A 27,798-nucleotide genomic window follows, 5' to 3' on the forward strand; every position below is an offset into this window, starting at 1 on the left:
GTTCCCGCGTCAAAATTTAAAAAAGTTACGTCGTTTGCGTAAGTCATCCGTGAATGGGGCTGGACGTCATTTACGTTCACGTCGAAACCAATGACGTACTTGCGACGTCATTTGGAGCAATGCACACTGGGATATTTTACGGACGGCGCATGCGCAGTTCGTTCGGCGCGGGGACGCGCTTCATTTAAATGATACACGCCCCCTACCCGCCAAATTTGAATTCCGCCGGGTGATTTACGATACGCCGCCGCAACTTACGGAGCAAGTGCTTTGAGAATACGGCACTTGCCCGTGTAAGTTGCGGAGGCGTAACGTAAATGAGATACTTTACGCCCGCACAATTTTGCGCCAATCTACGTGAATCTGGGCCTCTTTGTTTATAGCCCAAAAAATAAAAACCTCAGAGGTGATCAAATACCACCAAAAGAAAGCTCTATTTGTGGGAAATAAAACACTACCTAGGAAACACATAACCCCTTAAGTGCCCCCTACAGGTTAACCCCTTTACTGCCAGTGTAATTTTTACAGTAATTAGTGCATTTTTATAGCACTTTTCGCTGTAAAAATTACAATGGCCCCAAAATAGTGTCAAAAGTGTCCGATGTGTCCGCCATATTGTCGCAGTCAGGATAAAAATTGCTGATCGCCGCCATTACTAGTAAAAACATTTTTTTTTTATAAAAATGGCATAAAACGATCCCCTATTTTGTAGATGCTTTAACTTTTGCGCAAACCCACCAATAAACGCTTATTGCGATTTTTTTTTTTACCAAAAATATGTAGAAGAATGCGTATCGGCCTAAACTGAGGAAAAACAACGGGCCAGATTCACATAGAGATACGACGGTGTATCTCCTGATACACCGTCGTATCTCTGAGTTTCGTCGGTCGTATCAATGCGACTGATTCATAGAATCAGTTACGCATAGATATGCCTAAGAACCGACAGGTGTAACTGTGTTACACCGTCGGATCTTAGGATGCAATTTCCGGCCCGGCCGCTAGGTGGCGTTTCGGTTTATTTACACAACGAATATGCAAATGAGGAGATACGCCGATTCAGAAACAAACGACCCCCCGGCGCTTTTTTTTTTACATCGTTTGCGTTCGGCTTTTTCCGGCGGATAGTTACCCCTGAGGCGCAGCCAATGTTAAGTATGGCCATCGTTCCCACGTCGCGATTTAAAAATTTTACGTCGTTTGCGTAACTCGTCCATGAATGGGGCTGGACGCAATTTACGTTCACGTCGAAACCAATGACGTCCTTGCGACGTCATTTAGCGCAATGCACGCTGGGTACATTTGCGGACGGCGCATGCGCTATTCGATCGGCGCGGGAACGCGCCTGATTTGAATAGTACACTCCCCCTAGCCGCGGAATTTGAATTCCGCCGGGGGATTTACGATACGCCGCCGCAAGTTTTGAGGTAAGTGCTTTGTGAATTACCCACTTGCCTCAAAAACTTGCGGCGGCGGATCTTAAATCACATAGGTTACGCGGATCTAAAGATCCGCTAACCTATGTGAATCTGGCCCAATGTATTTTTGTATATTTTTGGGGGATATTTATTATAGCAAAAAGTAAAAAATATTATTATTTTTTTAAATTGTCGCTCTATTTTTGTTTATAGTTTAAGAAATAAAAACCACAGAGGTGATCAAATACCACCAAAAGAAAGCTCTATTTGTGGGGAAAAAAATACTTCAATTTTGTTTGGGAGCCACATCGCACGACCGCGCAATTGTCAGTTAAAGTGACGCAAAAAGGGGCCCGGTCATTTAGCAGCATTATGGTCCGGGGCTTAAGTGGTTAAAGAAAAACTCCACTTTCTTTAGAAAAAATATATGTAATATAGCATATACCTTACTACACAAGCCATTTTGAAATGTAATTACCCTTCCATGTCAATCTGTAGCTGCTGTCATTTTCTAAAACTGTCAAAAAATTCAATGCAATACGGCAACCTAGAGGCGTTCTGTACAGTATTTGCAGACCCCCCCCCCCCCAGAAATGTAGGGCCAGATTCACAGAGGAGATACGACGGCGTATCTCCTGATACACCGTCGTATCTCCTGTCGTATCTATGCGGCTGATTCATAGAATCAGTTACGCATAGATAGCCCTAAGATCCGACAGGTGTAATTGACTTACACCGTCGGATCTTAGGATGCAATACTTCAGCCGCCGCTGGGGGGAGTTTGCGTCGTATTCCAGCGTCGGGTATGCAAATTAGCAGTTACGGCGATCCACAAAGGTTTTTCCCGTCGTTACGTCGGCGCAAGTCTTTTTTTCCCGTCGCAAAGTTAGGTGTGCTTTAACATGGTGTAAAATTACTTCACCATGTTAAAGTATGCCCGTCGTTCCCGCGTCGCTTTTGAATTTTTTTTTCCCGGCGTAAGTACGCTACGCACGTCGCGATTCACAAACACGTCGGCCCGCCGTAAGTTCGCGCAAAGCACGTCGGGAAAATAGCGAACGGAGCATGCGCAGAACGTCCGGCGTGGGACCGCGCCTAATTTAAATGGTACCCGCCCCATTTGAATTGGGCGGGCTTGCGCCGGACGACTTTACGTTACACCGCCGCAAGTTTCCAGGTAAGTGCTTTGAGGATCAGGCACGGGTTATGTTACACGGCCGTGAATTTTCGTGAATCTGGCCCGTAATTTCCTACTTGTGTGATTGGCTCACTGATTTTCTCGGAAGTCTGCTCTAAGGCCCCGTACACACGAGGGGATCTCCGCTGGAAACGGTCCGCCGGACCGTTTCCAGCAGAGATTCCTCCTCCGGATTTGGATCCGATGGCTTGTCGCCGCGATGATGACGTGCGCGACGCTGGAAGGTAAGTACTTCCACGCATGCGTCGAATCATTACGACGCATGCGAGGGAGGGGAGCAGACGGATTGATCCGGTGAGTCTGTACAGACCACCGGATCAATCCGCTGGACCCGATTCAAGCGGATAGATTTCTTAGCATGCTAAGAAATTTATATCCGCTTGAAATCGATCGGCCCGAGAAATCTCTGCGGATTAATATCCGCTAGGCCGTACAGACGACCGGATTTGTCCGCTGGAACTGATCCGCGGATCAATCCCAGCGGATAGATCCGGTCGTGTGTACGGAGCTTTAGATACAAGTACAATTATAGGTATCCACTGTAATAGGAATTTGGTGAGATACTCCCGAAAAGAGGTAAATACTTTTAAATGGATATGTAGCACCCTGAAGTTTAGGCAGGGTTGCTATCAGGTTTAGTTGCCAGGTGGTAGTTGCCTTGGCCAACTGTTAGGAGATCAATTAATTTCCCCCTAATTCTGGAATTGCTGCACTTCTCTCTAATGTCGCTAGGTGGCATGATAGCTGGTGACATTAGATAAGACAAGGGCATCGCAAGGACAGATTATGAATGAATGGGGTGTCTCAGCCAATTTTCGGGGGTTTCTTTAGGCCCCTTGGCCTGCTGGGAGAGCCTATTTATTTGGGTGGAGTCAGGTGATCAGGGTTCTGTGCCACCTGGATGGCTGTCTGGGTGGACGTGTGTTATGCTGCCCCGGGCTGCTAGGCCGGAAGCCTGAGGTCCATCTTGGGGGACATCTGGCTGCTAGGCTGTCTGAGGGCCTATCCAGAAGAAGGAGCAGCGTAGGGTTGGGACTGCGGGCTTGTAGTCCGACAAGAAGTAGCATTTCCGCCGGCCGGGGAACCAGCTGTGTTTGGAGGTAGAGGGGAAGCTGTCACCACTAGGGGACCATCCACCTTGTTACCTGAGACCACTGTGAGTGAGCTGAGCACAGTACCAGAGCAGACGGTAAAGAAGTGGGAAAACCTCAGCAAGTGCCAAGCCAGGGACCCAGTGGGACAGCAGATATATCGGCCTAAACTGATGAATAAATTTGTTTATTTTATATATTTTTTTTGGATATGTACTCTAGCCGAAAGTAAAAAATATTTTTTTTGTTTTCCAAAATTGTCGCTCTTTTTTTGTTTATAGCCCAAAATATAAAAACCGCAGAGGTGATCAAATACAACCAAAAGAAAGCTCTATTTGTGGGAAGAAAATTCATCAATTGTGTTTGTTTCAATAACCAGGAAATAAAGGTTGCCGATTCTTGGAGGCCCCAAGTATCAATTATACACTTCGTATCTGCGTAAGTACTTACATGGTCCCCAGCCGTACCACACTGGCTCGGGGATGAACCACATTCAGCAGATACCACACTTTTAATTACCAGTTAATCCACCATAACTGGCGTTCCACCGGGGGCTCCATACCTGAGATGGGTCCCTAATATAATAGGCACACAAGGGGGCAGATCCACAGAGAGAGTACGCCGGCGTATCTACTGATACGCCGGCGTATCTACTGATACGCCGGCGTACTTTCAAATTTCCCGCGTCGTATCGTTGTTTTGAATCCTCAAAACAAGATACAACGGCATCTGGGTTAGATCCGACAGGCGTACGTCTTCGTACGCATTCGGATCTAAGATGCAATTCTTCGGCGTCCGCTGGGTGGCGTTCGTGTCGTTTCCGCGTCGAGTATGCAAATTAGCTATTTCCGACGATCCACGATCGTACGAGCGGCCGGCGCATTCCTTTACGTCGTCTCTAGTCGGCTTTTTCCGGCGTATAGTTAAAGCTGGTATTTCGTCGCGTATAGTTAAACCTGCTATGTTAAGTATGGCCGTCGTTCCCGCGTTTAATTTGATTTATTTTTTTTTGTTTGCGTAAGTCGTCCGTGAATCGGGATGGACGTAATTCACGTCTATGTTAAAAAAAAATACGTTGTTGCGACAAAGCGCAATGCACGGCGGGAAATTTAGAAACGGAGCATGCGCAATTCGTTTGGCGCGGGGACGCGCTTCATTTAAATGAAACACGCCCCCCTAATCGCCGATTTGAATTACGCGCCGTTACGCCGCCAGAGATAGACTACGCCGCCGTAACTTACGGTGCACAATCTTTCAGGATTCAAACCAAAGCCGGGAAAGTTACGGCGGCGTATGTCTGATACGCTGTGCGGGTGCAGATCTCTGTGGATCTGCCCCAATTTGTTTAAAAATGCCTTCAAAGACCCCAATCGCATGAAACAACAGACATAAGACAAACCTCTTCGATGCAGGGTGGGTGGGCAGGAACGTTCTTCCCCCACGTTTCTTCACCGGATGCCGGGAATTCTTTACTTCTCCCCAAAGACTCCCCATGAAGCCCCTCCCAAATGGCTGGCAGCACCAATCCCATAAGAGGCCATTAGAATGTGTAAAAATGTAACTCTTTCACCTCCAGATTCCCCTGCGTCCCATATCATGTTATTTTTTATTTTTTTTCGGGCTGTACTTTCTTTTATAACAGAAAAATCGTAGCTAAAGAAAAAGCCTCTGAATGTGGTCACTGAATACAAGAAACATTTTTCTCACAAATGCAGGAAGTAACAAGTACTACTCGGGTGATATTTTTGTGTTGTATTGTATTTCGGTGTCTTGACCACCAACCGTCACTAATCACAGCCCCGAGCCACTAGTCGGACCTCATCGGCCTACTGCCAGGAGACCATCCCCTCATGACTTCTTATATTGGCATATGGAAGGTTTGTGTGGTTCTTTTGGTAATATCTGATCATGTTGGTAAGTTAAATTCTTTACTCTACTTTACTTTACTCTTACATATTTTAGATTTAATCAATCAACAGTTATTCTTAAGTGTTGTAAACCAGAGAAGCTAATGAGAATCCATCTTCTACGAGTTTGTTAGGAGACCGTCTCTCATATAACTTCTTATATTGGCATATGGAAGGCTTGTGTGGTCCCCTTCAATACCAGGCTTTTTTTACCCACCTCCATACTGGGCCTATTCTGGCACTTCTCTCCTATATGTACAAATCATCATTATTTTGCTAGAAAATTACTGAGAACCCCCAAATGTTATATATGTTTTTTTTTAGCAGACAACCTAGGGAATAAAATGGTGGTCATTGCTTTTTATCTTGCACGGTATTTGCGCAATAATTTTTCAAACGCCTTTTTGTTTGGAAAAAAATGAATAAAAAAATTAACAAAACAGTAAAGTTAGCCCAATTTTTTTATATAATGTGAAAGACGATGTTACGCCGAGTAAATAGATACCTAACATGTCACGCTTTAAAATTGCGAACACTCATGGAATGGCGCCAAACTTCGTTACTTAAAAATCTCCATAGGCCACGCTTTGAAAATTTTTCCAGGTTACCAGTTTAGAGTTACAGAGAAGGTCTAGTGCTAGAATTGTTGCACACACTCTAACGCACGTGGCAATACCTCACATATGTGGTTTGAACGGCGTTTACATACATGGGCGGGTTTACGTGTGCGTTCGCTTCTGAGCGTGAGCAACCGGGACAGTAGCGTTTTAAAAAATTTTTATTATTATTATTTATTTATTTTTACTTATTTTATTTTTTTTACACTTTTTTTTTACACTTTTTTTTTGATCACTTTTATTCCTATTACAAGGAATGTAAACATCCCTTGTAATGGTAATAGTGTGTGACAGGTCCTCTTTATGGAGAGATGCGGGGTCAATAAGACCCCACATCTCTCCTCCAGGCTGGAAAGCATGAGATCGTGAAAAAAAATTCACCGATCTCATGCTTACTAGCCGCAATCGCGGCTTTGTATACTTCTGGGTACCCGGGTGTGACGTCATCACATCGTGCCCGGGCCTCCGACGGTCATAGAGATGACTGGTGACCATCTGGTCACCAGTCATCTTCTATGCTTCCCATCCGACGCTGGACGATTCTTTCTCCGGGCCCCCGATGGCACGGGAGAGCCAGAGAAACACTGGATGGCGGCGGGAGGGGGGTTGTCCCCTCCTGCTGCCTGTAAGAACAATCAAGCGACAGAACCACCGCTTTGATCGTTCTTATGGTGTGCAGAATCGCCGCCAGAAAACAATGATATCTGAATCATGCCTCTAGCTGCAGGCATCATTCAGATATCCCCTCACAAAGCCCAGGACGTCATATGACGTCCACCCGGGACTCTTTGCGGTTGATTTACTAAAACTGGAGAGTGCAAAATCTGGTCCAGCTCTGCATAGAAACCAATCAGCTTCCAGTTTTTTGCCCTCGTTAACACTGTACACTGTTTTGAAATTGCGTAAGTTCATCTAAATTGCACAATTTCAAAGCCGCATTTAAGTCCGACTTTGGGGGCCACTTGAAAGACATCTGTGTGGATTCATGCGCAGATGTCTATTGAAATTGCCTCTGAAGTCACCAAAAGTAGTGCAGCAACCACTTTTGGAAATCGGTGCGGCACTGATAGGCAAACTCCTATTTCTGGCATTAGGTTCTGATTTGACATGCAATTTGACTTGTGCCAATGTGAACATGGGCTTCTTTTCAAAGCTTAATTGAACAAATTGATGTTAGAAGCTGATTGGCTACCATGCACAGCTGCTCCAGAGTTTGCACTCTACATTATTTTGCTGCGTACACACGATCGGAATTTCCGACAACAAAACCGTTTTTTTTCCGACGGATGTTGGCTCAAATTTGTCTTGGATACACACGGTCGCATGTGTTGCTCGAAAATTCCGATGGTCAAGAACGCGGTGACGTACAACACTATGACGAGCCGTGATAAATGAAGTACAAAGATTCCGAACATGCGTCGAATTGGTTCAATACATGCGCAGCACTTTTGTGCATCGGAAATGGCTACACATGATCGGAATTTCCTACAAGAACTTTTGCCGTCGGAAAAATTGAAAACCAGCTCTCAAACATTTGTTGTCGGAAATTCAGACAGCAAATGTCTGATGGAGCCTACACACAGTCGGAATATCCGACCAAAAGCTCACATTGAACATTTGTTGTCGGAAATTCCGATTGTGTGTACGCGGCATTTGTCTTGTATATTGTATTTAACAAGTCGGGACTACCTTGGAGATTTGGATGTTTTTGGCTACTACAGCTACTCCTGTTGCGTTCTCCATAATTTATGATGTCTACAAAATCCAGCGTGGTGGGAGACACACAGCACAGAGATCTCATTTACAAAATCCCAGAGAGATAGAAGATATTTTTAGGTGGCATAACTATCCACATTCCATCAAAAACTAAAATGCCAGATTGGTGTTTTAAACCAAAAATAAAAGATACACCCAAGCACAATTTTTTTTTTAGCTCACTCCACCCCCATGAACACACACATATGAATGAAAATGCATCCATCGGGGGTGCCTACGTATCAAAATGTAATAGGGTACCAAAGTTTGTCCACATTTTTGCAAATTTAAAGCTTGGCAGATTGGGTAAGTATTTATTTTACCAAAAAAGTGGATACCATATTGCATTTGTGTGCCCTAAAGTTAACTTTAATATATTTTGTACTGAAATTTTGGTGTGGCATAACAGATTTGAAATACCAACGTGTTATTCTCCAGGGTCCAGTGGCGGCCTGCCCATAGGGGTGCCCGGGCGCCGCCCCCCCCCCCTCCTTAAGGCTTTTAAAATGTGTTCTGCAGTGCTGGGCAAAAAACATACACTCATACATTGCATGAGTGTATGTTATTGTGGCCAGCCTAGTCAGATATCCGGACATAGGGCGCCGGTTATTTGAATAAGGACAGCTGGTTGGCTGTGCGGAAGTGCCTATCAGAGCCAGCAGCTCTGATAGGCTTCCGAGTACAGCCCTTCAGCTCCCAGATGTCTTATCTTCGGAACGTAGTGGGCTACGTCCCTTGGATAAGACTGACGGCCGTCTCAGCCAATCAGGTTCACTGATTCTGGTTATCAGTAACCTGATTGGCTGAAGCGTCATCGAGGGTGGCAGAAGACATCGAGGGACTGTGGAAGGAGGATGGCGAACCCCAGAAAGGTAAGTGCCGGGCGGGGGGATCTGACTGGCAGCATTTTACAGGGGACAATTGATGTGGGGACAATTGATGTGGGCACAGTGGGGACAATTGATGTGGGGACAATTGATGTGGGCACAGTGGGGACAATTGATGTGGGCACAGTGGGGACAATTGATGTGGGCACAGTGGGGACAATTGATGGCATGGCACAGTGGCTGCGTTTGATGGCACAGTGGCTGCGTTTGGCATGGCACAGTGGTGACAATTGATGGGCACAGTGGTGACAATTGATGGCACAGTGGCTGCGTTTGATGGCACAGTGGCTGCGTTTGGCATGGCACAGCGGCGACAATTGATGGGCATAGTGGTGACAATTGATGGCACAGTGGCTGCGTTTGATGGCACAGTGGCTGCGTTTGGCATGGCACAGTGGTGACAATTGATGGCATGGCACAGTGGTGACAATTGATGGCATGGCACAGTGGCTGCATTTGATGGGCACAGTGGCTGCCTTTGATGGGCACAGTGGCTGCCTTTGATGGGCACAGTGGCTGCCTTTGATGGGCACAGTGAGGCTGGAAAAAGTCCGTCCGTGTGTATGCCCCATCGGAGTAATTTCATTGGAAATTCCGATAAATTCCATCAGAGTTTACATAGAGAACATGTTCTATTTTCCTCCGATGGAATTCCGTGTGAATTTGGTCAGACAAATGTCCGATCGTGTGTACAGGGCATTAAAGAATTTGCACTTAAAGCGGAGGTCCACACAAAAATGGAACCTCTGCTTTTCAGAATCCCCCCCCCCTCCGGTATCACATTTCAGGGAGGGGGGGGGGGGTGAAGATACCTGTATAATACGTTATAACAGGGAGCCATGAAGGATACTCATTATGGGAAAGGACCAGCCATTTCTAGACTTTAACCACTTACAGTCCCCCCCATCATCGTTATACGTCGGTACTTTGAAGAGGGATATCATTGTTATGGCAGCTGCCATAATAACCCCGGTATCCTCTTCTTTAGCGGGCGGTCCACTTTCAGATAAAAGTACTAGATGTTTTAATGTGCTGAACAATCAAAACTTGTCACATAGCTGGAAAACAGCTTGAGAAGCGAGCAGCGGCAGATTGATCTTCCACCTACAATGACCACCAAAGTAAGGGGGCATTTCCCACTGATATCCAATGATAGGGGTCACTTCTACACTGACCACTTATGTAAAGGGGCTTTTCCCCATTATTTAGGTTTCTCTGGGGTAAAAAGGGCGAGAAAGGACAATCCAATGCCTTTAGTCATCTTCTATGCAACTTGGCATGTGAAGGTCTTAAAAAAAATATTCAAAGCATTTCATCACAACCACGTGACTTCCTCAGGACGATCCCCTAAGGAAGTCACTTTGTCAGGTACCTGATAGGAGACTGAGTTGATGAGGTCGGCCTCTCTTATATCTCCTGTCCTGGCTCTGCTGAGGATGAGACAGAGAAGACCAAAGGACAAGAGGGACACAAGTGCCTGATGTGGAAGATCCTGGGCCGGCAGCTTGACAGGGTTCTGCAGACTGGAGTAGGCTGCGGTGTGCAGAGCTGGAACAGGAGACAGCCAGGCAGGCAACCAAGGTTTGACAGAAGACAGGATCATAGGCAGTAGCAGAGTCTCAGGAATAGCCAGGGTCATCAACAGGCGGGCAGCACGGAAAACCAAATCATAAACAGAGCCAGAGTCAGGAACGGAGCCGGGTCAGAGGTGGGTAGCAGCACAGGAACAAATACGGAGCCAAGGTCAATAACAAGCCGGTCATAAACTAGGAAGGCATACAGGATCAGATCAGGATACAGGGCACAGCTGAAGATCAGTCAGCAAAGACTAAGAGGCTAGACTCCCTTTAAATAGGCCGTCTGGCACCAAAAGGAATTAAGCCCGTGCGCAGGCGCACATGCTAGTGTGGACTCCTGCGCGCATGCGTGTGCCTGTTAGCCGTTCTATGGGAAAACCTATGCGCTTGCGCACATCTATGCGTCAGACGTCTCACGGGATTCCCTGACACACTTGGTTGTGATGAAACATGTTTGGCGGAGCTTAGGTGACATCATCATGCAAAAGCGAATAAGGAGGTAACCGGAACAATGTGTATGTATACCGGCCTCTGATGACCCACTGTCTAAAGTACTACTGCACTTTGTTACTCGGGTGCACTGGGGATAAGTGCACTATTTTTTTAACAAACAAAGGTGCTTTATTGTAATAGAAAGTCATTCATTACAGTATACCTCTTGACATGGCACAAAACAGGACATACAATAATGAACATCAGTGTACAGAGATATCTCAGATCAGGCAGTGTAACAGGCCACATCATGTCACCCAAAGAAAACCAATGGCAAAAAGGGCATAAAAAAACAAATAAAAATAAGAAAACCCCGAACCCCAAACACACCGCCCCCCCAAGAGGACACAGGAGACAGAGCCCAGGGTCCTTAGGAGGAAAACCAAGGAGCCCATACTTATTCATATTTCCACGGGCAACCACGATTAATGTAAGTGATTCTATACATAGGTAAGGCAGCCTCGATCTGTGCTTCCCAGGAGGAAATGGAAGGGGGGGATGGGACTATCCATTTCAAAAGTATCTCTTTCTTAGCGTAAAATAAAAGGTAGGAGATCAGTAATTTCAAATGATACGGGCGTTGTGCATCCTCATGCACCCCTAACAGTGCCAGCTCAGGCAACATCTGGAGGGACAGCTGCAGCCTTGAATTAAGTTCACAGAACACCTCTGACCAAAACCCCACCACAACAGGACAGTCCCAAAACATGTGAAGAAAGGTGCCAACTTGAGTCCTACATTTAGGGCACATGGGATCTCTGGCTGCGAATATGCGATGGATTTTTTTGGGAGTGTAATAAATTCTATGGAGGAATTTGACCTGTATAAGCTTATCCCTGGAAGCAATGACCAACTTAGGGCCACCCTCCAAGCAGTCTTCCCAGCCCTCCCTATCCAGAGAGGGTATGTCATCGTGCCAGGCATCCCACAGTCTCTCCATCTTGGGGGAGTCCTTACTCAAAAGCGCCCCATACAGGGTAGAGAGAGGCCTAGCAAGATCTCCCGGTGCCAGAAGCTCCTCTATGGGGTCAGCCTGAAGAATGGGCCGCTGAGTGAACTGGGCCCTCGCCGCGTGCTTAAGTTGCAGGTATCTGAAATTCATCCAACGGGGCAGGCGGAACGCATCCCTTAATTCCGGGAAAGGTAGTAACTCTCCTCCGGGTACAACGTGGCTCAGAGTAGTGATAACAAATCATGCCCACACTTGAGGGTCCGGAATGGAACGGAAGTGCGGCAGAGCGGGGTTGCCCCACAGTGGATGTGCGGGGGACCACTGATCGGGTTTCAAATAGCGTCGCCGAGCAGCCATCAAGTGCACTATTTAGTGTAAGTGGATTTACATTGGAATTGTTTTTTTTAAAAAGATTTTTAAATAGCAAAGCACTATGTAGTATTTTTGCTTTTTTGCCCTGAGAGCCAGAAAAGATAAGAGGCACCTGAAATGGAAATGAGAGGATCCCATAAAAGGGGAACAGTGTGCGGCTGGTGCTCAAATTTTTTTGGGGGCGCAAACGAAAAAAAAAAAAAAAACAATTGCAGCCTTACTGTGCCCACCAAATGCAGTCACTGTGCCATCAATTGTCACCACTGTGCCATGCCATCAAATGCAGCCACTGTGCCATGCCATCAAATGCAGCCACTGTGCCATCAATTGTCACCACTGTGCCATGCCATCAAACACAGCCATTGTGCCATCAATTGTCACCACTCTGCCATGCCATCAAATGCAGTCACTGTGCCATGCCATCAAACGCAGCCACTGTGCCATCAATTGTCACGACTGTGCCATGCCATCAAACGCAGCCACTGTGCCATCACTTGTCACCACTGTGCCATGCCATCAAACACAGTCACTGTTCCATGCCATCAAACACAGCCACTTTGCCATCAATTGTCACCACTGTGCCATGCCATCAAATGCAGCCACTGTGCCAACAATTGTCACCACTATGAGAAGCCATCAAACGCAGACACTGTGCCATGCCATCAAACACAGCCACTATGCCAATTGTCGCCATTGTGCCCTTTGTCGCCACTGTGCCCTTTAATTGTCGCCACTGTGCCAATTGATGCCACTGTGCCCTTTAATTGTCGCCACTGTGCCCATTGTCGCCACTGTGCCCATTGATGCCACTGTGCCCATTGTCGCCACTGTGCCCATTGTCGCCGCTGTGCCCTGTAAAATGCGCCTCACCCCCCCCCCCCCCGCCCGGCACTTACCTTTCTGGGGGTCAGCCATTCCTCCTTCCACATCTCTGGCTCTGATAGGCACTTCCACACAGCCAACCAGCTGCGGTTATTCAGGTGGCCGGCGCTCACCATCCGGCCATCTGAATAGTTGGCGGCAGCGGCAACAATAACATAGATTCATACAATGCATGAATCTATGTTATTGTAATCAGTGGCGGTGCGAGAGCCAGAGGGGGCAGCCTCTATAGACGCACCGCCACTGAAGGGGAAACAATATAATATTTGGGTCATGGAAAGAAAGTGTCACGTACCTTGACATGCAAAGAGAGGCCTCTCGTACAGCCCAGGCTCATGGACCACTGATGTTACGACAGTGGTTGCGAGAGCATGGTGAGGTATGAGTGCCTGTGTAATCTTCCGTGGACGTAGTGATGCGTAGCACGTGTGTCACCAGAGTTGGCTGAGTAGATGAAACAGTAGATAACAGCAGGAACAGCAGACCCTGGGCTAGTAGACAGCGGCTGGTAGTAAGTGCATGAAGGCGTATGACCCACAGTTAAAGAAGTTCCAGCGGGAGCTAGGCAGATAAACAACTCAATGCGCTGACGTCCGCGGGATCATGCCGGCCTGCCGCAGTATAATGATGGTGGTTAGGATAAAAAACATTCTGACTTTACAACCCCTTTAAGTCTAAAACTGTTGCTGTAAATCAGAGACTATTAAAAACGATGTTAGGCTAAGTAGGCCAAAAGGAACTAAAACGTAAAAAAAAGGATAGCAAAAAATAAATAAAAGACAAGAACCTCTAGTAAGATACTTGATATATTTGTGATAAAGACCACAAGCCACAACCTTCCTGTGAACAACTGCATGTGAGAATAGCAGCTCCTTCTGCAAAGCTGTGAGCAGTGATAGGTCATGGTGCTAGACACCTTGCAATTTACAAGAAAAGAACACCTGAGGGATAACTCATAACACACCGGCTAACAATAGGCCATTTCTTGTGCTACTGGTATATGGAGAGTTTACTGGTCTCCACTGGTGGCAAACGTGTCAAGGTTGTCAATTTGTCAAGAGGTCCTCCACTCTGATCCCCAATCCCCAGGAGTGCCGAAGTCATCATCCAGAGTTTCACAAAGTCTGCTAGATCCAGGCCAGGACCCAGGAGAGGACAACACTCCTTCCTTGTCTCCCAATTGCTCTCTAACATTGTCACCCTGATGAAGTCTATTTTATCCAAAGCAGGTGGTGTTGTCCACAGTGACACTGCAGTTGGAGAGGAAATCAGGAGGAACACATGGCTCCATTATGGTTTCTGGGGAAGTGATCTGATTGGATGCTGCCAACCCATGTGATTCTGGCAACTATCTTGGGTCAGGCAGAGCCTATTCAAGACCCTGATTCCCATGTTTGGCACACATTTGGCGAGTTGGTAGCGTAGAGACAGGTATCTCACCTGTGAGGGACAGTTATAACCCTAGGAAAAGGTTCCTGATGAGGAGGGAAGTGTAGTGTCGCATCTCTTCTAGACACAGTGGCGGTGCGTCCATAAAGGGCGCAGGGGTGCTGCCCCCTCTCTCTTTCACCACTCCAATCACCATAGATAGATTCATGCATTGCATTAATCTATGGTCACCGTTAACACCCACTATTCAGGTGTCCAGCCCCTTTACGGGTGCTGGGCACCTGAATTACAGTAGAGGGAGTGTTTTTTGGAAGCACCTGATTAGAGTTGTAGGCTCTAATAGGCGTCCAAAATTGTGAATAGCGAGCGCCATGCTAACATGCTAACACTGAATCCGCCTCTCAGTCAATCAGGTTGCCGGTTCTGTTACTGGTCACCTGATTGGCTGAAACGTCTGGTGCTGTGATTGGACGCCTGAGAGATGACGGAAGAAGACATGGAGGACGTGCAGGAGACCGCTGCTGACCCGCTCCGAGACAGGTAAGTGCAGGCAGCATCTGATGGGGCACAGTAGCAGAAATTGATGGGCACACTGGCAGAATCTGATGAGGCACAGTAGTGACAATTGATCGGCACACTGGCAGCATCTGATGGGGCAGAGTAGCGGCAAATAATGGGCACACTGGCAGCATCTGATGGGGCACATTAGCGGCAATTAATGGGCACACTGGCAGCATCTGATGGGGCACAGTAGCGGCAATTAATGGGCACACTGGCAGCATTTGATGGGGCACAGTGGCGGCTATTGATGGGCACAGTGTCAGCAATTGATGGGTACAGTGGCTGCATTTGATGGCACAATGGCGGCAATTTATGGATACAGTAGCTGCGTTTGATGGCACAGTTTTTTTTTTTCAGTTTGTTTGCGCATGAGTCTGGACACATTCCGTATTGGGAGGGAAACGGCCAGGTGGCATTCTGCTCTGCCTCTTCTCAACAGACACTGTCAGTCCAACTGGAACCAGCTCATTCACGGTGTTGTAAACTCCTTTGACTGTACCCGGCTGGGTAGACTTCCCACAGTTTTTTTTGTGAACTGTTGCTGCATTATTTCAATACAAGTTTTATATTGCACCTGACTGTGTGAACTATTGCTGCTGTATACACTACATCCTCCCACATACAACTCGCTCCTTTAACCACTTCAGCCCTGGACCATTTTGCTGGTCAATGCCCGGGCCACTTTCTGCGCCGCTTTAACTGACAATTGCGCGGTCGTGCGACGTGGCTCCCAAACAAAATTCCCAAAAATCAGCTTGTGCTGTAACGATTTACAGCACAGTGATTGGACACAAGAGGCGGGATTCATGATTTCTCCAATCACAAGCAAGAGGCGGGATTGTGCTCCTCCAGGCATTCCCGGCCAGGACAAGTACTGTCAGTGAGTAAAGCAGTGATGTTGGGGCATTTTTTGGGGGCATTAGTTTGGCTTGGGGGGTGGCTGTGTCAGTTTCATTCCGGGACACTCTATTGTCCTGGAATAAAGGTGCCCGGGACAGACCTGCAAAATGCGGGTCTGTCCCGGGCAATCCGGGACACGTGGTCACACTAATGACCAGCCTTTGTTCTGACTCTGCTCCTGTCCACATGGGAGTTTTGGGTGTTCCCATCCACCTTCATGTGTTTCAGCTCCTCCTGTTACATTATATATGATTTAAAATGAATAGCAATCCAGCATTCATTGTGGAAACTCTTGAAAAGAACACATCAGACGTGTAGATCCTGGTTCTGAGTGGAACTGGACATTGGGCCCCAGCTTGGAAATGTCAAGGTTCTAACCACTAGACTACCACGTGTACAACAGTTTAATCTGTGTGCTCTTTTCTTTGCAGGACTCTCGTTACCTTGTATCCCATCAATAACTCTCCACAGAAGTTCAAGGATCATTCAGACCCAAGGAATGTCAATTTCCCTGAGATGTCCAGTCCATTTGTGCTACCAGGATCATCTGCCCAACGTGACCTGGTGCAAAATAGATGGGGCACAATGTGAGAATGTAGAACCTGATGATCGGATCTCTTCTTGGTGGGAAGACACAATAGAAAATGAAGCAATTCACGTTCTGAGCATTCACCCTGTACAGACCAATGACAGTGGATTGTATAAATGCACAGCAACCTTTATGGCGGAGCACATAGTAGGAAGAGTGCTGGAAGTTGCCATAGGTAAGTTTAATATAAGGTCAATTTAATTACCTTATTTAATTATATATTCTATTCACTAAAGTATTTATTGGAGGGATAAGATTAACCAACTTCAAGTTATTTTTTTAGGGCATTCTGTAATTCAGTTCAGGAAATATCATGGAAGTTTTCAAAAATACTTGTAGTCTCATCATAAAACATACAGATTTATGAGAAATAAGGCTTTTAGTAATTAGATATTTAATGCTTAACATTGCTTCTATGCCTACAGAATATGACTACATATGTAATGCCTTATGGAATAATGAGATGCAGTGGCGGCTAGAGGGGGGGGGCTGAGGGGGGCTGGAGGCTTGTGTAGGTACCAGTGTGCTTACTAAATTGAATCCTTTTTTATGTTAATCATATTGCATGGATAGCCTTAGGGCCAGATTCACAAAGAGATATGACGGTGTATCTACAGATACACCATCGTATCTCTGACGTAAACTGGTCCTATCTATGCGCCTGATTCATAGAATCAGATACGCATAGATAGGGCTAGATCCGACAGTGTTACAATGTGTTACACTGTCGGATCTTTTTTTCAATTTAAAAATGGCGCCGGGGGCGTTCCCGCTGATTTACGATAAATAATATGTAAATCAGCGAGATACGCAAATTCACGAACGTACGCGGACCCGTCTCAGTGTTTTTACGTCGTTTCCGTAGCGGTTTTCCGTCGTATACTTACCCCTTCTTTTATCAGACGCAGCCAATGTTAAGTATAGCCGACGTTCCCGCGTCGAATTTAAATTTTTTAACGTCGTTTGCGTAAGTCGTTCTCGAATACGGACGGACGTCGTTTACGTAAGCGTCGCAACCACTGACGTCCTAGCGACGTCAGTGGAAGCAATGCACGCCGGGAAATTTCGCGGACGGCGCCTGCGCATTTAAATCGGCGCGGGAACGCGCCTGATTTAAATAGTACACTCCCCTAGCCGCGGAATTTGAATTCCGCCGGGGGATTTAGGATCCGCCGTCGCAAGTTTGGAGGTGAGTTGTTTGTGAATTAGCCACTTGCCTCCTAAACTTACGGGAGCGGATCTTAATTCACGTAGAACGAGCGGATCTATAGATCCGCTGCGCTACGTGAATCTGGCCCTTATTGTTGCTCTGTTGCCCTTTACAATTTGGAGGACTAATTTGAGCCACTCCAGACAGGCACAGCGCTAGATGGAGGGATGAGAGGGCAATACCGCTACCTAAAAATGTTTAACTTTGATGCTGTCAGGGCTCCATTCCCGGCTCCATTGAGCTCCCGCGCATGCGCGGGGCGACTGGGCACGGGCGCACGTCCGGGCGCAATATGTGCGCGCGCATGCGCGGTACAGCGGCGCGCCGTGTGCGTGGACGCGCGCACGGCCGTGCACGTGACAGCTCTGTGGCCAATCAGAGGACTGACTCTCCTATTTAAACTGGCCTCATCCCCTGAACAAGTTGCTGGCTTGTCTTCAGCTCCTATGTGTTTACCTGTTGCCGTACCTGCCTGTTTTGACCCGGAATTCTTGACGACTCTCCTCTCACCTGGAACCTCTGACCCTTTGGCTAACGTTACCTGGATTGCTGTTTTCTCCTGCCCCTTGACCTTGGCTTGCTCTCATGGACTCCCTCTGAACTCTCCTGCTCTTGACCCTCGGCCTGTGACTCGGATTTGCCTTCATCTCTTGTGGACCCTACCAGACTTACCTACCAGTTCCTGCCTGACCAACGCTTGTCTCCAGTCTTCTGCACCTGCCCTGCTTCTGTCAGCTGCACCAAGTCTGCCTACCAGCTCCCGGCACCGGTGCCTCCTTGTGCCGTCCCTCCTCTGTCCCAACTCCAGGGAGTGGTCTGCACAGGGTCGCAAAGGTGAGCCGCCCTCAGCATCTCGGTCTCGGTGAGTACAGGTTCTGACAGTACAAGCCAGCCAGATGTCTGAGACCGACAGGGCGCGCTCACCCTTTGAGACGCTGTGCCAACAGGTCTCCGCCTTAACAGAGGCAGTCCAGAAGCTTCAGGAAGGCTACCTCCAGATTGATGGCCGCCTCCAACAACTGGCCGGTTCCCCAGGTCCATCCGCTGCAGCCCTAGCCTCTTCACCCGGACCTTCTGCTGCCCAAGCTCCTGCAAGCCCTGCCATGATGGGGAGTAATCCCGAACCCCGGGTCTCCATTGCTGAGCGATTCTCAGGCGACCGCCGGAAATACCGGGCTTTCAAGAATGCCTGTTCCCTTTACCTGGCCTTGCAACCTAGAACTTTTGCGACCGAAGCTGTTAAGGTTGGATTCCTAATCTCTCTCCTTTCTGAGGAGCCTCAAGCATGGGCACACTCCTTAATGGAACAACGCAGTCCAATACTTGACTCTATTGACACCTTCTTCACCCACATGGGGAAATTATACGACGATCCTCTACGTGCAGCCACAGCAGAGGGTACTCTGCACAACTTGAATCAAGGGAGACGGCCGGTGGAAGACTACACCGCCGAATTTAGAAAGTGGTCTGCTGACACAGGCTGGAATGAGTTGGCCCTCAGGTACCAATACCGCCAGGGCCTCTCTGAGAACCTAAAGGATGAGCTCGCAAGGTCGGCACCCCCTGCCTCTCTGGAGGATTTAATCCAAACCGCCACTCAGCTGGATAGGCGCCTTCGAGAACGTCGTTCGGAGAGGTTCCAGTCCAACCGGCCTAACTGGGTTCCACCAAGATATGCTCCAGTACCTCCGCCTCACCCAGCTCCACCAAACACCTCATTACCCGACCCAGAGCCGATGCAGCTTGGTATAGTGCGGGCCCCTCTGACTCCAGAAGAGAGACTCCGGAGGCGTCAATCTAACCTCTGCCTGTACTGCGGAGCCGCCGGACACTTTTTGCGCACCTGCCCAGTAAGGCCTTGTAAGTCGAAACCTCCATCTGCTATCAATTTCCCTGTTACCAGTTTGCCTCAGACTTATGTTATCCTCTTTCTTTCCCTACAGCTCCCGGAAGGGGTAACACGTCTGCCGGCGATAATTGATTCCGGGGCCTGCAGCTGCTTCTTGGACTCATCCTTGGCCCAAAAGCTGTGTATCCCCTGCCGTACCAAGGATTTTAAGCTGCAAGTTCATCTGGCTGACGGCTCTCTCCCCCGTTCCGGATTGATTACCCAGGAAACCCTTCCTCTTTGTGCCATCTCAGATTCTGGGCACCGGGAGTTCCTCTGTTTGGACTTGATTCCGTCCCCCATGTTCCCTATCATTCTGGGTCTCCCTTGGCTACAAGTTCATCTGCCCTGCATTGATTGGCTCAAGAAAGAAGTCAGCTTTCCTTCCACCTACTGTTCCCAGCACTGTCTCGCACCCGTTCCAGTCTCCTGCTCCACGTTAGCTACTCCACCTGAAGACCTACAGCATGTTCCTCCAGCCTACCTAGACTTCAAGGATGTCTTTGACAAAAAACAAGCCGATTGTCTCCCACCACATCGGTCATATGACTGCCCCATTGACCTCTTGCCCGGATCTGAAATTCCCTTTGGGCGCATATTCCCCTTGTCAGAGACTGAGTTGAAGACCCTCAAGGCCTATATTGAAGAAAATTTAAGTAAGAAGTTCATCCGTCCCTCCTCCTCGCCAGCGGGGGCGGGGATCTTCTTTGTCGAGAAAAAAGATGGATCGCTTAGACCCTGCATTGATTATAGGGAGTTAAACAAAATTACCATCAAGAACCGGTACCCGCTGCCTCTAATCCCCGAGCTCTTTCAAAGGTTCCGATCAGCTCAGGTTTTTTCTAAATTGGACCTCCGGGGCGCTTACAATTTGGTCCGAATAAGGGCAGGAGATGAGTGGAAGACTGCGTTCAGGTCCAGATTCGGGCACTTCGAGTATCTGGTCATGCCCTTTGGGCTTTGTAATGCGCCCGCCACTTTCCAGCATCTAGTCAATGACATTTTTCGACAATTTTTAGATGACTTCCTCGTAGTCTACTTGGACGATATTCTCATCTTTTCAGCCACAAAAGAATTACATCGGCAACATGTCAGGCAGGTTCTCACCATCTTGAGACAACACCGGCTTTATCTCAAATCAGAAAAATGCGAGTTCGAAAAGACATCAGTGCAATTTTTAGGATTCATCATTTCTGTGAATGGGGTAGCCATGGATCCCCAGAAAATCAGTGCTATTCAGGAGTGGGCACCTCCAACAGACAAAAAGGGCGTTCAGCGCTTCATTGGCTTCGCCAATTTTTATAGACGATTCATCATCGGTTTTTCATCAATTGTTTCTCCCATCACCAAGTTGACCCGCCAGGGGCACCGCTTCCAGTGGCCACAAGAGGCTCAGGAGGCCTTTATCAAACTCAAAGCGGCCTTTACCTCGGCACCTGTACTTTGTCATCCGGATTCTACGCTACCTTTTGTTCTAGAAGTGGACGCCTCGGAATCTGCTACAGGCGCTATTCTTTCCCAGAGACAGGGACCGAAGTCGCTTCTTCACCCAGTAGCCTACGCCTCTCGGAAACTAAGTCCTCCTGAGCGCAATTACGACGTAGGCGATAGAGAACTACTGGCTATAAAATTTGCACTGGAGGAGTGGAGGTACCTGCTGAAGGGGGCAGCGCATCCCATTATCATTTTCACGGACCACGGGAACCTGGAATACTTACGGTCTGCAAAACGCCTTAGGCCCAGGCAAGCCCGTTGGGCTCTTTTTTTTGTTCGCTTCAATTTCCATATTACCTATCGTCCTGGCGCAAAAAATGGAAAAGCTGATGCCCTCTCCAGGATGTTTCCGGAGACGCCCGATACTTCCGAGCCCAGCACTATCCTGTCACCTCAAAATTTTTTGCTTCTCCCTCAAACAGATTTGTTGACTGCTCTAAAGACCGCATGCCAACGGTGCCCTGATCATGAGGTTCCCTCCTTGGAGAAAAAGGACGACCTGCTGTGGTCTCGTGGGAAGATTTTTGTTCCAACAGAGGCAAGACAGTTAATCCTCAGCACCTTCCATGATCGTAAATTGGCTGGCCATTTTGGTACCCGTAAAACTTCCGAACTGATCTCTCGCTCCTTCTGGTGGCCTAAATGGAGGTCCGACTGCAAGGATTATGTCTCTTCCTGCATTCGCTGCCAGCGGAGTAAGGGGCCAAACACGAAGACCTGGGGGCTGCTGAAACCCCTTCCTATCCCAGAACGGCCCTGGATTGACATCTCCATGGACTTTATTGTCGATTTGCCTCCTTCAGCCGGGTTTACCACGATCCTAGTCGTGGTGGACCGTCTGTCCAAGATGGCGCATTTCTTGCCCATGGTGGGTACGCCCTCCGCGGCAGACACAGCCAAAATCTTTTTTAAAGAGATTATCAAGCTCCATGGAGTGCCCAAAAGCATAGTATCTGACATAGGTACTCAATTCACATCCAAATTTTGGAAGGAACTTTGCAGAGCTTTGGAAGTGAAGATCTGTCTGTCCTCGGCCTATCACCCTCAAAGTAATGGCCAGACAGAGCGCACTAATCAAACGCTAGAACAGTATCTACGATGCTTTTGCTCAGTCTCCCAAGACGATTGGTCCTCCTTGTTATCTACAGCCGAGTTCGCTTACAATAATTCCATACATTCTTCCACAAACCAAACCCCGTTCTGGGCTAACTTCGGTTTCCACCCTTCCTTTTTGCCGGACTCCATCCCGGAAACATCTGTGCCAGCGGTCCAGGAACGTGTGACCTGCATCCAGCAAAACTTTCAGAAGTTACAGGAAAGCATGCAGCAAGCTCAGCAGGACTATAAGAGGTTCCATGACAAGGGGAGGAAGGATTGCCCTGTCTTCAAAGTGGGTGAGAAAGTCTGGCTATCCGCCATCAACCTCAAGTTACCTATTCCCTCTCGGAAGCTGGGTCCAAGGTTCATCGGGCCATTTGAGATCAGGCGAGAAATCAACCCAGTAGCTTTTGAGTTGGCTTTACCCAGGTCCTACAAGATCCACCCTGTGTTTCACGCCTCCCTGCTTAAGCCTGTTGTGTCTGACCCCTTCAACGGTAGAGAAGAACTGCCGCCACCACCAGTGGAGATTGAGGGGGAAAAGGAATTTGAGGTGGAAGCCATCTTGAATTGTAGGAAGAGAGGAAGACAATTACAATACCTCATCAAATGGAAGGGGTATCCCCCTGAAGACAACTCCTGGGAGCCTTCCCGAAATCTCCATGCCCCTCGTCTGATTCGGGCCTTTCATGCGGAGCACCCTGAGGTGATGGACAGTTTGGGCGTCCGGAGTCCGCCCCTTGGGAGGGGGCACTGTCAGGGCTCCATTCCCGGCTCCATTGAGCTCCCGCGCATGCGCGGGGCGACTGGGCACGGGCGCACGTCCGGGCGCAATATGTGCGCGCGCATGCGCGGTACAGCGGCGCGCCGTGTGCGTGGACGCTCGCACGGCCGTGCACGTGACAGCTCTGTGGCCAATCAGAGGACTGACTCTCCTATTTAAACTGGCCTCATCCCCTGAACAAGTTGCTGGCTTGTCTTCAGCTCCTATGTGTTTACCTGTTGCCGTACCTGCCTGTTTTGACCCGGAATTCTTGACGACTCACCTGGAACCTCTGACCCTTTGGCTAACGTTACCTGGATTGCTGTTGTCTCCTGCCCCTTGACCTTGGCTTGCTCTCATGGACTCCCTCTTAACTCTCCTGCTCTTGACCCTCGGCCTGTGACTCGGATTTGCCTTCATCTCTTGTGGACCCTACCAGACTTACCTACCAGTTCCTGCCTGACCAACGCTTGTCTCCAGTCTTCTGCACCTGCCCTGCTTCTGTCAGCTGCACCAAGTCTGCCTACCAGCTCCCGGCACCGGTGCCTCCTTGTGCCGTCCCTCCTCTGTCCCAACTCCAGGGAGTGGTCTGCACAGGGTCGCAAAGGTGAGCCGCCCTCAGCATCTCGGTCTCGGTGAGTACAGGTTCTGACAGATGCAAGGAATGCATTCAGGTAAAACATGTTTAAGCTTTAGAACCACTTTAAGCAACCATTTGCATTTCTGTCTTGACTGTCAGAGACTAAGGCACACTACAGGAACCTCCAACACCTTCCCCGCACTCCTGCAGGACCCCCGAAGACCCAAGAACATGAAGGTGAACTCAGTGGCATCACTAGGCGGGGGCGGGGGGTGCGGTTCGCACTGGGTGCCACCTACTGGAGGGGTGACACCATTCCGACGATAATGAAAGCCTGTTCCCTTTGTTTTTTTTTTTGTTCAGCCAGGACACACCTCCAGCACCGCGGCCGTGCATGCCATGTCTTCTCCTCTGTCTCTCACTTCTACCCAAGCCTGTCTCGATCTGCTCTTCACCCGGGCGGTACGGCTGCACACTGTCCTCTTCTCTCCAGCTACCGCCCGGGTGTTCTGTGTACTTAAGCCACCCAAGCTGGTGCGGTAAGAGGTGGGGGGGTGTCGGTTTGAGATTGGGGGGGATGTCCTCCGCTGCCTGAAGTGAGGTGTTGTGAGGGGAGCTTGCTGATGAGGTTGGTTTATGCTGCTGGTCACAGCTATATCATATGTAGGGGGGATGGTTTGTTCTGTGGATCTGTACTAATTGAGGGGGTGGTTTGTTCTGGGGGGGGTCTGTACTAATGGCGGAGGGTGGTTTGTTCTGGGGGGGTCTGTACGAATGGAAGGGGGTGGTTTGTTCTGGGGGGGGGGTCTGTACTAATGGAAGGGGGTGGTTTGTTTTGTGGGGTCTGTACTAATAGAGGGGGGTGGTTTGTTCTGGGGATCTGTACTAATTGAGGGAGGTGGTTTGTTCTGGGGGGGTCTGTACTAATGGCGGAGGGTGGTTTGTTCTGGGGGGGTCTGTACTAATGGAAGGGGGTGGTTTGTTTTGTGGGAATCTGTACTAATGGAGGGGGGTGGTTTGTTCTGGGGGTCTTAACTAATGGATGGGGGTGGTTTGTTCTGGGGGGGGTCTGTACTAATAGAGGGGGGTGGTTTGTTCTGGGGGTCTGTACTAATGGAGGGGGGTGGTTTGTTTGGATGGGGTCTGTACTAATAGAGGGGGTGGTTTGTTCTGTGGGGTCTGTACTAATGGAGGGGGGGTGGTGGTTTGTTCTGGGGGGTCTGTACTAATAGAGGGGGGTGGTTTGTTCTAGGGGGTCTGTACTAATAGAGGGGGATGGTTTGTTCTGGGGGTCTGTACTGATAGAGGGGGATGGTTTGTTCTGGGGGTCTGTACTGATAGAGGGGGGGTGGTTTGTTCTGAGAGGTCTGCACTAATGGAGGGGTTGGTTTGTTCTGGGAGGAGGGTCTGTACTAATGGAGGGAGGGTGGTTTGTTCTGGGGGGGTCTGTACTAATGGAGGGGGGTCTATACTGAGGGAGGGGGGTCTGTACCGAAGGGGGGTGGTCATTAGTGATGTAGGGGGTTTATACTTCACAGAGGGCCTGCACTGACAGAGGAGGGTCTATACTATACTGTCTGTACTATAGTTGGTGGAGGAGGGGGGTGACACCATGTTGTATCGCACCGGGTGACACCAACCCTAGTGACACCACTGGGTGAACTTTATTTCTCCAGCATCTAACAATAAATCAATCATCAGTTTAAGGGTACAGTTCCTTTACTAACAATATTAAAACAGCAGCTTTATTTAATCACAAAGTCGTTTTGTAAATTCCAGGATTGTCATGTGGCCATATTTTTTGTTTTTTCAGAAAGTATCAGTGAACCCTCTGTGTCTTTGGTGTTAAATGGTGATGGATTTCCGGAGTGTAGAGCCAGTGGTCGTGGTTCGCTAGCAAATATCTCTTGGATTCCACTTTCTGATGATACAAACGTCACAACCACTGAAAATCCAGATAACAGTTGGACGGTGATCAGCACATATGGGATCGATGATATTAATGTTACCTCTGTCATCTGTCTGGTTTCCCACCCTACATTTAAAGAGCCCTGGATCTGGTCCATTTCACTGACAAAATACAATACTTGTGAGTATTTGGTAACCTTAAAAGAGAAGTATGGGATTTTTTTTTTTTTCAGATTCATACTAGGTGGATGCAACATCAGTCCGATGCTGCATCTGTCCCCCGCCGGCTCTAACACTGAGAACCGAGCAATCAAACACCGCAGATCACTCAGTTCTAAGGGCTCCCTGGGCAGAGAGCTGGTGACTGTTATGTCAGCCGTTAGTAATCTTCAGCCATCTGTCTGCTGAAAACGGGTCACAGGAGTGCAAAATCAACTGCACTCCTGTGATCCACAGACGTTCAGCCAAATGAAGTACAGTGGGCCATATCTCAGGATACTCCATCGTATCTCTTTTTTGGCCAGTGTATCCAGTGTATCTATGCGAGTGATTCTTAGAATCATTTTCGCATAGATACGCTGAAGATCCGACATGTGTAAGTCACTTACACTGTCGGATCTTAAATGTAATTACTCCGCCGGCCGCTAGGTAGCGTTTACGTTCAGGTCTCATTTGTTTATGCAAATGAGCCTGATACGCCGATTCCAGAACGAATTTGCGTCGCGTAACCGTCGCTTACGTCGTTTGCGTAGGCGTAAGGTTACCCCTGCTATATGAGGGGTAACCTTACGCCAGTCCCACATAGGCCATGTTAAGTATGGCGTTGGGTCCGCGTCGTGTTTTCCCGTCATTTTACTAAGTCGTTCTTGAATACGACTTTACGTCAATGACGCACACCTTGGCGTCATTGACGTTTTACGCCGAGAACTGGAGCATGCGCACTGGGCTATTTTAAGCCCGGCGCGCGCGCAGTTCGTTAGAATCGGGGGCACGCTTAATTTAAATAGAAGCCGCCCCCTTGGATATACGCAGGGATACGCCGGGCCAATTACACTCCGCCGCCCCAAACTATGGAGCAAGTGTTTGGGGAATACAGCACTTGCTCCTGTAGGTTGGGGCGGCGGAGTGTAAATGGCTTACGCGCCGCCCGCCTACTTTCTTTAAGAATATGGCCCAGAATCAACATAACACATTTTGGTTGGTTTGGTTTGAGTGGGCAAACAGCTTCACTCCTCCCATAAAATCATAAAGGTGCCCATCACTTTGTGTTAGATTCCGCAACTGCACTTAAATTCATCCAAGAGTGATATTTTATTTATAAATTGAGCCTAGTGAATTGACTACAGTGAGATCATCCTGCCATAATTCCCAACTCTGTTCCTGTCCATCTTGGAGTTTTGGATGTTCCCGCAATTGCTCCCCATAGACTTGTGACTGTACACCTAGTGTGTCTAGTATTTGAGTACCACCCCAATAGAAAGGTTCATTGTTAGGGTTAGACAGCAATACATATATATATGTATCGCTCACCCCCGAAGGAGCCGCTGATAATGAATGGGATAGAAAATTTACCTCATGACTCCGCCGTCTAGGGTAGTTGATGAGAGCCGCAGTAATGGAATGTCCAAACAGCAGGTGTCTTTTTCTTGTGCTTTTATTTACCCAACAAGGTAAAACAATAAAACTTTTGGTGAAGAGTGAAGATGCAGTAGGAGAAGAAACAGCAGATTCAGGCCTAACGATACAGAAACAGTGGGCTTAGTTCACCCGGACAGGCCTCTCTCACTGACCTGGCAGCCAGAGTATCACTCAGAACATTAAGGGAAGAAAGTCTCTGCCACAGATCCTCCCTAGAATTTAGATCACGGAGACAATTCTCCTCATTAGACTTTGTGCCTGGATCTCCTTCAGGTAGTTTGCAGTTAGGTACCGACTGACATGTGACTAACGTCCAGCATTTCAGTGTCCGGTTACCTTGATCCCCGATGGATTGTTGAGGCCCTATTGGATTGTCAGCCTCTCTTGGCACTCCTCAGGCGAACTCCCCACCGAACAGATTCCTACTCAAAGGAACAACGCTTGGGATCTTCTCAGGATTGGGGATCCAGTCGATCACTGGGGCCCTGCCACAACTTAGACGTTCCGAACCAACGTGGTGCGGGAACCAGGAGCACAGCGTGGCACGCGCACCCCGGCCTGGAAGGCCATTTCGCCGGGAGCTGTGAAATGTGGTCACCCTGAAGGTGGGTGCCACACCGGAAGAAGACCCC

General features: G+C 48.4%; 1 protein-coding gene across 1 annotated transcript; it reads left to right on the plus strand.

The window, feature by feature from the left end:
- Positions 1 to 5,433: 5,433 nt before the first annotated feature.
- BTLA (B and T lymphocyte associated) lies at positions 5,434 to 27,290 on the plus strand. Its single transcript, XM_040339475.1, has 4 exons — positions 5,434 to 5,621; positions 16,430 to 16,762; positions 25,434 to 25,709; positions 27,199 to 27,290. The coding sequence occupies exons 1-4, from the start codon at positions 5,558 to 5,560 to the stop codon at positions 27,288 to 27,290; spliced, it is 765 nt and encodes a 254-aa protein (XP_040195409.1). The 5' UTR covers positions 5,434 to 5,557.
- Positions 27,291 to 27,798: the final 508 nt, after the last annotated feature.

The sequence above is a fragment of the Rana temporaria genome, chromosome 2 (genome assembly GCF_905171775.1).
Source record: "Rana temporaria chromosome 2, aRanTem1.1, whole genome shotgun sequence".
NCBI lineage: Eukaryota > Metazoa > Chordata > Amphibia > Anura > Ranidae > Rana > Rana temporaria.